The sequence below is a fragment of the Capricornis sumatraensis genome, chromosome 1 (genome assembly GCF_032405125.1).
Source record: "Capricornis sumatraensis isolate serow.1 chromosome 1, serow.2, whole genome shotgun sequence".
Lineage (NCBI taxonomy): Eukaryota > Metazoa > Chordata > Mammalia > Artiodactyla > Bovidae > Capricornis > Capricornis sumatraensis.
The window spans coordinates 259,316,300-259,329,550 of record NC_091069.1 but is presented as its reverse complement, the minus strand read 5'-3'; the positions used below and the strand labels follow the sequence as shown (position 1 = coordinate 259,329,550).

General features: G+C 51.1%; 1 protein-coding gene across 1 annotated transcript in view; it reads left to right on the top strand.

The window, feature by feature from the left end:
• The window catches only part of RFTN1 (raftlin, lipid raft linker 1), a 231,686-nt gene that overhangs the window by 114,328 nt on the left and 104,107 nt on the right, over positions 1–13,251 (top strand). The window contains exon 4 of the mRNA XM_068972288.1: positions 8,243–8,351. Coding sequence (XP_068828389.1) covers positions 8,243–8,351 — 109 coding nt within the window. The remainder of the gene's footprint in view (positions 1–8,242; positions 8,352–13,251) is intronic.

The following is a 13,251-nucleotide window of genomic DNA, read 5'->3' as shown; positions in this document are numbered from 1 at the left end:
GCGGATTCTTTACCAGCTGAGCCACCAGGGAAGCCCCAGAGAGGCTTTGGCTGGTAGTTAATCCTGCATCTCCAGAAATGCAGTCTGTGTCCTGCTTTTTTTTGACTATTTAGACCCAGATCTTTCTGTCCCTTAGGGAAGTGGAAGCCTGAATGGGGGCTTCAGTCTAGGGGGAAGTTTGGTGGTTTCCAGTAGCCTTTTCCAGGACAGCACGAGGACGAGGCCTTTGGGGAAGCGTAGGTGGAGTTCCCCTCCCCCCAGGAGGGAGACAGATGGTGCTGAGCCAGGGATGCGTCTTCAGGATTCCTAGCACCTCGGCTGGCTGCAGGACCCCTCCCCTGCCGTGCTGTGGTCCCTTGGGGGCCAGCCCGTAGTTCCTGGATCCACTTCTAGGGCATGTCTGCTTCTTGATGCCGGGGTGGTCCTTGTCCTCCGGGACTTGAAGCCCTCGTCACGTGGCAGAGGCTGTTCTCAGGAGTCTGGCTGGATCCTGGGGCCTAGACTTGGCCCCCAGGAGGAGGCCTGGTCTGAGCATGAAGCTGCTGTGTCTTCCTTCTTGGCCACTGCGTGAGTTTTCTTTGCTCTGTGATAAGTCACCGCCAGCCTAGTGGCTCAGACAGCATGCGTCGATGACCTCAGTTTCTCCAGCTGTTCTGGGTTCTTGGCTACGGGCCTCGTGGGGCTGCAACAGAGGTGTGGGCTGGGGCTGCGGCCTCAACAGGGCTTGGCTGGGGAAGGCTCTGCGCCAGGCTCCCTTTGGTGGTGGGCAGAATTTCATCTCCTAGGGCTGAGATCCCTGCTTCGCGCCGGCTGTTGCCCACACAGCCCTCTCACAGCCTGGCGGCCAGCACAGGCAGCGAGTGGCTCACCCCTGCTAAGACGGAACCTTTCAGTGTCACGTCGTCACAGGGGGTCACCCGTCCCCTTGCCTGGCTCTGTCTGTGAGAAGCAAGCCTCAGGTCCTGCCCTCTCTCAGGGAGGGATTGTAGGAAGACGTGAACGCCAGAAGTCGGGGGGGGGTCACTGGGGGTCCCCTTAGGGCACATTCACCCGAGCAGCCCGGTTACTGCCCCCCCTCCCGCCTGACCCCCAGAAGGTGCCCAGAAGCGCCCTCTGACGGCGCTCTAGGCAGATGTCACGCTTTTGTGGATTTGATGCTGTTTTTCGTAGGACCAGTGGCAAGGAGGGACTCTACTGCCTACCCGGGGTTCCCAGGTGGCGCGGCAGGAAAGAATTCACCTGCCAATGCAGGAGACACGAGAGATGCAGGTTCGATCCCTGGGTTGGGAAGATGCCCTGGAGGAGGAAATGGCAGCCTACTCAAGTATTCTTGCCTGGAAAATCCCATGGGCAGAGGAACCTGGTGGGCTACAGACGGTGGGGTCGCAGAGAGTCGGGCACGACTGAACACAACAGCCATCTCGGGCTGGCACCTCGCTGAGTGTGACTTGAGGGCGGGTAGCCAGCGTCGGTCCTCAGAGCCCTCAAGGGCCTTGCCATCTCCCCTGCCCTGCAGCCAGTCTTCACCGTTCCGACCCTTTCATTTAAGCTGTGGAGTTATTTCTAAAGGCGGGGGCCCTCTTAGCTGCTCGTGTACTCCTCTGAAATGCGTGGGTTTGCTCTCAAGTGACCGAAGAGCAAGACAGAAGTCTCCATCTTTCCTCCAGCATGTTTGCAGCGGTGCCGGCTTCTGCCCTTCTGTGCTGCTTTAGGTTCAGATGTGACTGAGTTACTGCTCTGATGAAATGAACCAGAGCTGCCTTCCTCCTCAGAGTATGTCTTGTTCCAGAGCAAGAACCGGTAGCTAGTAGACCCTGTCCTAATGACTGTCCTCTGGGGCTGGGCCCTGAGTTTCTGAAAGAGGCGCCCAGCTCCCCTCCTCTCACTCTGAATGTTCCGCAAACGGGAAACAAGGCTGACTTTCTTGTGTTTTTGCTTTCTTACTGGAAGACTCTTTTTTATTGGAGTTGATTTATGATGGTGTGTTGGTTCCACGTGTACACCAAAGTGATTTAGTTATTTCCTTAGATTCTTTTCCCTGATGGATCAGAACAAAATGCTGACTGTTTACATCTTGTATATAGTAGTATGTATCTGTTAATTACAGACTCCTTCTTTAAACCTCCTCATTCTGTCCCTTGCTTTCCCCTTTGGTAACTACAGCTCCATGTTTGTGAGGCTGCTTCTCTTTTGTAAAGATGATTTGTATGGTTTTTAAATACTTTACACATGAGCGAAAATAACAATATTTGTCTTTGTCTGGTGTACTTTACTGAATATGATAATCCCTATGCCAATCCAGGGAGAAGGCAGTGGCACCCCACTCCAGTACTCTTGCCTGGAGAATCCCAGGGACGGAGGAGCCTGGTGGGCTGCAGTCCATGGGGTCGCATGGAGTCGGACATGACTGAGCGACTTCACTTTCACTTTTCACTTTCCTGCATTGGAGAAGGAAATGGCAGCCCACTCCAGTGTTCTTGCCTGGAGAATCCCAGGGACGGGGGAGCCTGGTGGGCTGCCGTCTATGGGGTCGCACGGAGTCGGACATGACTGAAGCGACTTAGCAGCATGCCAGTCCATGTTGCTGCTAATGGCATTATATCCATTCTGTTTGTAGCTGAGTAATGTTCCATTGTGCATATATGTGTCTGTGTGTCTCTCTGTGTATATATGTGTCTGTGTATGTGTCTGTGTTTGTATGTGTGTGTGTGTATATGTGTCTGTGTGTGTGTCTGTCAGTGTGTATGTGTATATGTGTGTGTGTCTGTGTCTGTCTGTGTGTGTATATATGTGTGTGTGTCTGTCAGTGTGTTTGTGTGTCTGTGTGTGTCTCTGTGTGTCTGTGTGTGTGTCTGTCAGTGTGTATGTGTGTCTGTGTGTGTGTCTCTGTGTATGTGTGTCTCTCTGTGTGTGTATATGTGTGTGTGTCTGTGTGTGTGTGTATGTGTGTGTCTGTGTGTGTGTCTGTGTCTGTGTGTGTGTCTGTGTGTATATATGTGTGTCTGTGTGTGTATGTGTGTATATGTGTGTATCTGTGTGTGTCTATCAGTGTGTCTGTGTGTCTGTGTGTGTATATGTGTGTGTATGTGTGTCTGTGTGTGTATATGTGTGTCTCTGTGTGTGTCTCTGTGTATATGTGTGTGTGTCTGTGTGTGTGTCTGTGTGTGTGTATATGTGTGTGTCTGTGTATGTGTATCTGTGTGTCTGTGTGTGTATATATGTGTGTGTGTGTCTGTGTGTGTCTGTGTGTATGTGTGTGTCTGTGTGTATGTATGTGTGTCTGTGTGTGTGTGTCTCTGTGTATGTGTGTCTCTGTGTGTCTGTGTGTATGTGTGTGTATATGTGTGTGTGTGTCTGTGTATGTGTGTGTCTGTCTGTGTGTCTGTGTGTCTGTCTGTGTGTGTCTGTCTGTGTGTCTCTGTGTCTATCTGTGTGTGTGTGTCTCTGTGTGTGTGTCTCTGTATGTGTCTCTGTGTGTGTGTATATGTGTGTGTGTCTGTATGTGTGTGTCTGTATGTGTATCTGTGTGTGTCTGTGTATCTGTGTCTGTATGTGTGTCTGTGTGTGTCTGTGTATATGTGTATGTGTGTGTGTCTGTCTGTGTATATATGTGTGTGTCTGTGTGTGTGTCTCTGTGTGTGTGTGTGTGTCTGTCTGTGTGTGTGTCTATGTGTCTGTGTGTGTGTGTATCTCTGTGTGTGTCTCTGTCTGTGTGTGTATATGTGTGTGTGTGTCTGTGTCTATGTGTGTGTGTGTGTGTGTATGTGTCTGTGTATCTCTGTGTATATGTGTGTGTATATGTGTGTCTGTATGTGTGTGTATATATGTGTGTGTATGTCTGTGTCTGTGTGTATCTGTGTATGTGTCTCTGTGTATATGTGTGTGTGTCTGTGTGTGTATATGTGTGTGTCTGTGTGTGTGTCTGTGTGTGTGTGTCTGTGTGTGTGTGTGTATCTGTGTGTATGTGTCTCTGTGTATATGTGTGCGTGTCTCTGTGTGTATATGTGTGTGTGTCTGTGTGTGTGTGTATGCACACCGCATCTTCTTCATCTACTCATCTGGAGTTTAGATTGCTCCCATGTCTTGTTGGACTTCCCTGGTAGCTCAGCTGATCAAGAATCTGCCTGCCATGCAGGAGACCTGGGTTCGATTCCTGGGTTGGGAAGATCTCCTGGAGAAGGGATAGGCTACCCATTCCAGTATTCTTGGGCTTCCCTGGTGGCTCAGACAGTAAAGAAACTGCCTGCAATGCAGAAGACCTGGGTTCGATCCCTGGCTTGGGAAGATCCCCTGGAGGAGGGCATGGCAACCCACTCCAGTACTCTTGCCTGGAGAATCCTATGGACAGAGGAGCCTGGCGGGCCACAGTCCATGGGGTCACAAAGAGTCAGACGTGACTGAGAGACTCAGTTCAGTCCACCTCAGCCTGGCAGGCTACTGTCCATTAGGTCAAAGGGAGTCAGACACGACTGAGGGGCCAAGCACAGCACAGCCCTGTCTTATCTGCCGTAGACAGCGCTTCAGTGAACGTCGGGGTGCATGTATCTTTCTAATTATGTTTTTCTCCAGATACGTGCCCAGGAGTGGGATTGCAGAATCACATGGTAGTTGTATTTTTAACTTTTTGAGGAAGCTCCAAGCTTCCCTTGTGGCTCAGCTGGTAAAGAATCTGCCTGCAATGCGGGAGATCTGGGTTTGATCCCTGGGTTGGGAAGATCCGCTGGAGAAGGGAAAGGCTGCCCACTCCAGTATTCTGGCCTGGAGAGTTCCATGGACTTCATAGTTCATGGGGTCACAAAAAGTTGGACACAACTAGGCAACTTTCACTTCCAGCTTCCAAGGAGCCTCCATGCTCTTCTCCAGAGTGGCTGTACCAACGTACATTCCCACCAGCAGTGTGACGAGGTTCCCTTTTCTCCACACTCTCTCCAGAATTTATTGTGATGGCCGTTCTGACTGGCGTGAGGTGGTATCACTGCAGTTTTGATTTGCGCTTCTCTGATAATTGGTGATGTTGAGTGTCTTTTCATGTACCTGTTGGCCGTATGGATGTCATCTTTGGAGAGACACCCATTTGACTTGAGCTCAGTGATCACTATCTTTCACCCTAGTCATTTAAAATGTCAGTGGGTATTGGTAAATGATCTCGTACAGTCTGATGTCCCCATGTGACAGCAACTGGGATCGCCCATCCTAGGGCTTTCTTCCTGCTGCTCCTGTCTTGTCTGAGACCCCCGCAGGACACACATGACAGTGTGTTGGCTAAGTCTTCTCTTGAAAAGTCTGGAATCTTCTGCTTTAGCTCCTCTTAGCATGTCTTTTGTTCAGAGCAGGGTGAGAATAACCCGGGGAAAAAGAACATGGTGGGGGGGGAAAGGAACACGAGTCAAACCTCTGAGGAAGTTTTAAGGCGAGAAGGGTGGGGGTTCAGAATTCGTTGATTCTTTCGTAATTAGTTTATTCCAGCAGAGCCAGTCTAGAATCAGTCGATTCTTTTACATTTCAAAAGTCCGTGTCTCAGTCTCTTCCCCTGAAAGGATTTGTTAGTGGGGAAATTAAAATCAAAATAAGTTATTGACACTTGCTTACCTAATCACAGTTGCACATGTGGGGAAATCCAAATCCTCTTTAACTTTTCCACTTTTGAATTTTTTTTTTTTTAATTTTAGCGTTATTTAAAAAAACCATCTGTTTATCTCTTTGTGGCCGTGCTGGGTCTTCGTCGCGGCATGGGCCTTTCTCGAGTTGCGATCCTCTGTTGTGGATGTGGGGGCTCCTCTCGTGCATCGTGGGTTCTGGGGCTCGCGGACTCAGTAGTTGCCACACGTGGGCTCAGGACTGGAGGCTCCCGGGCTCGGGGGCATGGACTCAGTAGTTGTGACTCATCGGTTTAGTTGCTCTGAGGCACGTGGGATCTTCCTGGACGAGGGATCGATCCTGTGTCTCCTGCATTGGCAGGCAGAGTCGTTGCCACTGAGCCACCAGGGAAGTCCTGAGTTTAATTGTTCATGGCGGCATAAATCACTTTAGAAATACTTCTTAAAATATTATAGCAAATAGGCATGCAGAAATTGTTTGCTTGTGGAATATGCGTGTCTCGAGAGTTCAGTGTGGAGGTGTCTGTCTGGGCTACCCTGGCTCTCACAGGGCGGCTGCAGCTGCCCCGTGGGGACCCTCCTGGGTGGGTGGGAGCGCCCTGCCCTGCCCTGCCCTTGGCCTTGGAGAGGTGCTGTGTACGCGGCGTGAGCCCTGGGGAGCCTGCCCTGGTCTCCCAGGCCTGCCCCCCCACCCCTGAGGAGAGGGCCCAGTCCGTGAACCTGTGGCTGCCGTCTGCCTCCTGTGGTCTGATGTCCCACTGGGCCCACCAGTCCACTTCCGTTTCTGACCGCCACGTGGCTCCCAGGAGTCCATCGCCCCCGAGTGTCATCCTGGGGTCCCTCAAAGGAGAGGCGTGAGTGATGAGGTTTCCCGCTGGTGACTGCTTGCTGCTGGGTGTGTCCAGAGTTGGGTCACGTGCACGTGTGTGTGGCGTGGACAGGGAAGCAGCCCACCACCTGCGGGCGCCTCTGTCTTGACTGCAGGGCTAAAGGTGTTTGCTGGGGGCAGGCCTTCACGGCCGCTCTTGTCCTCCGATGCCTGCTTCACTGCCTTGGAGTCTCTGTTTTTCTGAATGGAAGTGTGGTTGATTTACAGCATCATGTTGGTTGCAGGTGTACAGCAAGGTGGTTCAGCTATATATATAGTCTTTATTGCACATGCGTGTACACGGAAAACTCATTTGTGGTAAACAGCCATACATGTATGTGTCATACGTGTACACGGTGCCTTTTTCTTTTCTGTGAGGTGGCCCCATGCATTGCCCTGGCATCCTGAGCTGAGGATTTCTCAGGACCTTCCGCTGAGGATATGGGGGCCTCCTGGAGAAGGGCCGGCTCCACAAGGAGGCTGGCTGCAGCCCCCCACAGCTGCCGCACCCAGGGAGGCCGGCCCTCCGCCTGTCGGAGCCATGGAGAGCCGACAGTGTTCTCAGCGAGAGGGCCTTGGGAGGAGAGACCTGGGGAAGAACACGCAGCAGGGGCGTTTCCCGAAAGAAAAGCAAAGTCACACGGGCCTGCCAGCCCATTGCCTGGAACCCTGCACAGAGCAAGCTCCACCCTGCTGACAGAGACTAGGCGGCCCACACGGCCCACACTGCTGCCCTGACAGCCCGTTACACACATGTGTGCATATACGTGTGTGTGTGCATAGTATGCGCTTCCCTGGTGGCTCAGACGGTAGAGGATCCGCCTGCAACGCGGGAGACCCGGGTTTGATCCCTGCGTCGGGAAGATCCCCTGGAGGAGGGCCTGGCAACCCCCTCCAGTACTCTTGCCTGGAGACAGAGGAGCCTGGAAGGCTACAGTCCATGGGGTCACAGAGTCAGACACATGTACATGTGTGTACACACATACATATTCTTTTCCAGATTCTTTTCCTCTGTAGCTTATTACAAGGTAATGAGTCGGGTTCCCTGTGCTGTGCAGTAGGCCCTTGTTGGTTATCTATTACATAGACGTGTATATGCTAATCCCAAACTCCTATTTACTAATTTACGCCCCTCCCCCCGCGCCTTATAGTCTTTCTTTAATGCATTTTCAGCTTTGATAGATTTTGCCAGATTGCCCTCTGGAGGGGTTGAATTCTTTAAAAAAATCTTTTCCAAATGATTTTTACAATTTCTGAGTGACACACGATTACACTCTCTTCCAAAAAGAGTGGCGAGATTAGCGATCCGGCAGAGTCCCTTTGGTCGCCAGCGGCGTCCACGCCAGGCTCCCACCCGGGCCGTCCGCATCCCCCAGGGCTCACTGCTGTCCGAGGTGGTTGGTTCACCCTGCGTCTCAGTAGCTCTGTTTCTGTGCCCTGCGGGTGGAAGCCACCAACAGGAAATCGACATGACTGGAGTGCGTGTGAGTGTGTGTGCACTTGTTTAACAGACAAGCCATATTGTACTGAACCCATTGTTCCTTAATGATGCATTTTCCGTGATAACTTGTCGTAGAGGTCTTTCCGTGATGTAGATCCCTAACCCTCTATATTATTTGAGTTGTTCGCCATCAGTTATTTTTTTCAAAACTGTCTTTTGGGTGATTTGTTTAAGGAAAAAAGTCAGGATTTCATTAAACGCCCCAGTGATTAAAAAAAAAAGAAAAAAATATATATAGTGCAAAATCTCGACGTGTATATGTATTTCTCTTCTCAGATCTCAGAATGCTGATCTTCACAATGAAGGCTACATCTTGGAGTTAGATTGCTGTTCTTCCCTAGACCACCTGACGGACCAAAAAATCCTCCCAGAGTTCATTAAAAAGGTCAGTGCTGCAGTCGATGGACCGTGGGATGGGTTGGCTGGGCATTCGCCCGAGGGGACTGCGGGTGGGATGCGCTCCACAGGCCTGCTCTAACCTGGGGCTTCGGGAGGCCTCGAGGGGGCCGCCCCTTCCTGCTCAGGCTGCCCCTGACCCTGGAGCAAGGTGGCTTTCCCCACTCCCAGGAAGCCAGACCCTGTGTTTTTAGGGATGGAGTGGCCTTAATAGCTGGCAGGCCTGCTGGCCCCATGGCCAGGAAGCCCTTCAAATCCTCAAGGCGGTGTGAGCCCCCAGCTCCCAGCTCCCACTCACCCTGTGGGTCTTCACGGCCGGGAGCCTCCTCCTGTCCTAGAGCGAGCGGGAGTGTGCCACCGTCCAGTGACCACTGGCATACGATCACCCTGGGGAAAATTGCCTCGTTGCAGGGGGTTCATTTCCTGCCCACAGATGTGTCTGGGTTTGAACTTCTGTTTGGGCCATATGAGGTTTCCTGCTTAATTGCAGGGTGCACTCAGTTTCGGTATGCTGACATTTATGGTGGGAGGAATGTCCTTGCCCAAACTGGGGTAAAGTTCACCGTTTAATCCTCACCTTCTCCTCCCTACCCAGGCTTCCAAGATCACTGGCAGGTCCCCGTCCTGTTGAGGTGATCAGGATATGTTTGAGATACAGTCAGTCAACTGTTGTTGTTGTTCAGCTGCTCAGTCATGTCTGACTTTCTGCAACCCCATGGACTGCAGCAGGCCAGGCCTCCCTGTCCTTCACTATCTCCTGGAGCTTACTCAAACTCATGCCCATTGATTCGGTGATGCCATCCAACCATCTCATCCTCTGTCGTCCCCTTCTCCTCCTGCCTTCAGTCTTCCCCAGCATCAGGGTCTTTTCCAATGAGTCAGTTCTTTGCATCACGTGGCCACAGTATTGGAGCTTCAGCTTTGGTATCAGTCCTTCCAATGAACACCCAGGACTGATCTCCTTTAGGATGGACTGATTTGATCTCCTTGTACTCCAAGGGACTCTCAAGAGTCCTCTCCAACACCACAGGTCAGTCGAAAGCATCAATTCTTCGGCGCTCAGCCTTCTTTATGGTCTCACATCCATACATGATTACTGGAAAAACCATAGCTTTGACTAGATGGACCTTTGTCAGCAAAGTAATGTGTCTGCTTTGTAATATTCTTTTTAGGAGCAAGCGTCTTTTAACTTCATGGCTGCAGTCACCATCTGCAGTGATTTTGGAGCCCTAGAAAAGAAAGTCTGTCATTGTTTCCCTTGTTTCCCCATCTGTTTGCCAGTTGATTCGTGAATTAGTGAATCAGTCAACAAGTGAGCTTATTAGTAAATATCTTAGGTGGTCAGCATTGGGCCAAGAATGGTACGGTGTGCTGGCATGCAGAGAACAAAATTGTCGTGGTTTCTGCCCTTGTGTCCATACAACGGGGGAATCTCTTTTGAACATGAGTGATGAGCCTGGGCAGGAGGGAAGCGGTGGAGACCCAGAGTGGTGTGGGGTCAGGGCGGTGCGTCAGGCCGAGACGGCAGGATGAGGTCTGATGGGGCTGCAGAGGGCCAGGGTGGGGGCTGGGGGGTGGGGGGTGGGGGATGGGGGCGGGAGCCCTCCCAGCAATGCGAGCAGCCCGTGGGAGGGACAGAGCAGAATGAAAGGGAAATCAGGGCCTTCTGCACGAAAGGGGCCGTGAGAGGCGGGAGGACAGGCTAGGACTCAGCGGCGGAAAGGCGGTGGGAGTCGTGGAGAGTTCTGCAGAAGAGTGAAAGGACGGGGTGGTTCCTTTACACAGCCAGTAACTCTGGGTTTTTTATCGGGGGGAGGGGGGTCACTCTCGGCCTCCCTCCCTTCACCCTTGTTCAGTGTCCAGGCTCTACAAGCACCCGGGGAATCATCACTCAGGTGTGGTGGGAGCCAAGACCCACAGCCCAGGAGTCAGATGACCTCTTTGGTCAGACATTTGGGTAATTTTACTCGGACAATGGAAGATTCCTTCTGCTCTGCTTAGAATTCAGAGGAAAAGCAGTTTTTGTTCACACGTCCATAAGCCTGAGAACACGGGTGCTTTCGTATCTCTAGGAGATGTCCGTATTAATAGAGCCATCTTCTTTGGATTTGCTGTGAATGACCTGTCCTCATAAACTTGGCGGAGACCTTCTAGAGGTGGGATTTCCCCCATGATCTGAGTCCTGGGGAAGAACAGTTGTAGAAATGGTTTTTGTAATGAGGATTCAGATGCTTAGAATATTTGAGGGCAAGTTGGTAGGATGGGGCATAGGTTCTGGCCATACCATCCAACAGGCTCTTTTAAAACCGCGGGATTTGGCGCTTTTGTCTTAAGCCAACCAGACCCTTGCAGGACGGGCCCTCTCCCTCATAGCCATACAGGTCCTGAGCCTCCTGGTGGGTGGACGCCCAGATGCTGTGTGTCTGCGGTTCCTGCAGGTGGGCGTCTGTCTGTCCAACAGGATAGAACCTCAGAGTTATGATGGGTGTGTCCTGAAAGATGTCGGCTACTCGTGGATTAACTTTTACTTTCGTCCCACCGTTCTTTCCCCTGCGACTGACTGTGTGTGGGGAACAGTATCTCCTGCTTTGTTCAGTATTCGGTTAGATCAGTCGTTGACTCCTGCTCCTTCTGTGTTTGCATAAGAATTCTGTTATTAGCATTTAAAAAAGTTTTTAATTTTTTAATGAAATATAGTCGATTTGCCATATCATGTTAGTTTCAGGTGTATAGCGCAGTGATTGTTATACATGTATATGTACTTATATATGTACACGTGTGTGTGTGTATATATTCTTTTTCAGGTTCTTTTCCCTTATAGGTTATTACAAAATATTCAATATAGTTCCCTGTGCTATACAGTAGGGCCTTATTGTTTATGTATTTTATATATAGTAGTGTGTATATTGGAGAAGGCAATGGCAATCCGCTCCAGTACTCTTGCGTGGGAAATCCCATGGACAGAGGGGCTGGGTGGGCTGCAGTCCATGGCGTCGCGAAGAGTCAGACACGACTGAGCGACTTCACTTTCACTTTTCACTTTCGTTCACTGGAGAAGGAAATGGCAACCCACTCCGGTGTGCTTGCCTGGAGAAACCCAGGGATGGGGGAGCCTGGTGGGCTGCCGTCTACGGGGTCGCACAGAGTCGGACACGACTGATGTGACTTAGCAGCAGCAGCAGCAGTGTGTATACGTCAATCCCAAAGTCCTCATCCGCCCCCCATCCCGTCTGCCCCACTCTCCCCTTTGGTAGCCGTGAGTTTGTTTTCTGTGTCTGAGGGTCTGTCTCTGTGCTGGAGATGAGTTCGTCTGTATCTTTTTCTAGATTCCACATAGAGTGACATCATGTGATGCTTGTCTTTCTGTCTGTGTGGCTGACATCACTTAATGTGACAATCTCCAAAGCCTTCTGTTTTTAACATTTTGCAAATGATACACTTTTGAAGCCCACCATGCCACCATGCCCCTGCCTTACCTGTACCCCTGGTTTTTCAAATAAACACGCCGGGGTTCAGGCAGGCTGGACAGTCCTGCGCACACGGGAAGCATGAGGTTTCTGGCCCGTAACCGGTCTCCAGCTTGTCCCAGAGTCTCTCACCCTGTTTTTCTCGATGGAGACACAGTTCGGGGTCACGGTCAGCAGAGTGGGAGAAGCCCCCAGCCCACCCTGAATTGCCCAGGTGTGAAGGTGGCCTTGCCGTGTGTCCCTGCCCCATCTGTGGCTGGGGGCTCCCCCGGGAGGCTCTGGCCCATCTTGCTCTCAGTAGTGGCTGCGGCTCTGGTTTTTAGGCCTGTGACCATGAGCACCAGGAGGAGCAGGACAAAACGATGGGACTGGGCCCCTCCTTCTGCTCCTGTTTCTTGTTGTTGGACGTGATTTCTGGGGAAAACACCGCCCCTGGTGCAGCAAGGAGAGGGGCTTGGGGGCTCTCTGCGGGGCCAACAGCTGTTCATCCGATGGCAGGATTTCACATGGGTGTAAAATCTGTCTGTCATCACATGGGAGGAAGACCACAGGAGTTCCCTGGGAAGAAAGATAGTAAAAAAAAAATCTGTGTATTTTCCGTAAATATTTGGTCCCTACACACACACACACGCACACACGGTGAAGACACTTGTTAATTGCCATTCACTCAGGCCAAGATGAAGCTGTGTCTCTGGCGGCTACTGCCTACAGCCATTCCTTTTTATCTGGGTCATTATTTTGTGTGAAATAATGGCTCCTGTTCTTATGACAAGTAGATCCATCTTGCGATGAGATGGTAATTAGCTCATTTTGCCGTTGTGCCATCATCCAGGAGAAGCTCATCTCCTTCTCCGCACAGTAGAATTAAACTCAAAGCTACTCTAATTTTTTCCTGAGGAACAACGCCTCAGTATTGTTTTGTTTTGTTTTTTCTGCCAAATGTTGTAAATGAGCAGCACCTTTGGATAGAGAACATAGATAGAGGGAGGTGAAGGATATCTCATTATTTTCCACAATTAGGAAAAATAAAGCCATTTGTACCTGCGTCGTGTAAAATGAGCTGAAGGTGCCAGGATTCACAGCCCCGCCTTGTCACGATTTTGCACAGGGGGTGAAGCGAGTGGGTATAAAGACGACACTCTTCCTTTCCGTGTGGCCCAGTGGTGTTCTGGGCTCTCTGATCGAATTAAATCTGGGCTCGTGCGTTGCGTTTTTCCCCTCGTATCCCGCTGTGCCCCACGCAGCCGGCCCTGGATGTGAATTATTTATTATGGACTGCAGAACATTTAAGATGCAGATTTATGGGCAGACTTGGAGAAAATGTGTTTTCCAAACCCTAGAACCGAATGCTCGAGAGACGGATCTGCAGAGCTGGGAGAGTGTCAGCGCTGTCTCCTTGCTTTGAAACAAGGATTCAGCTGG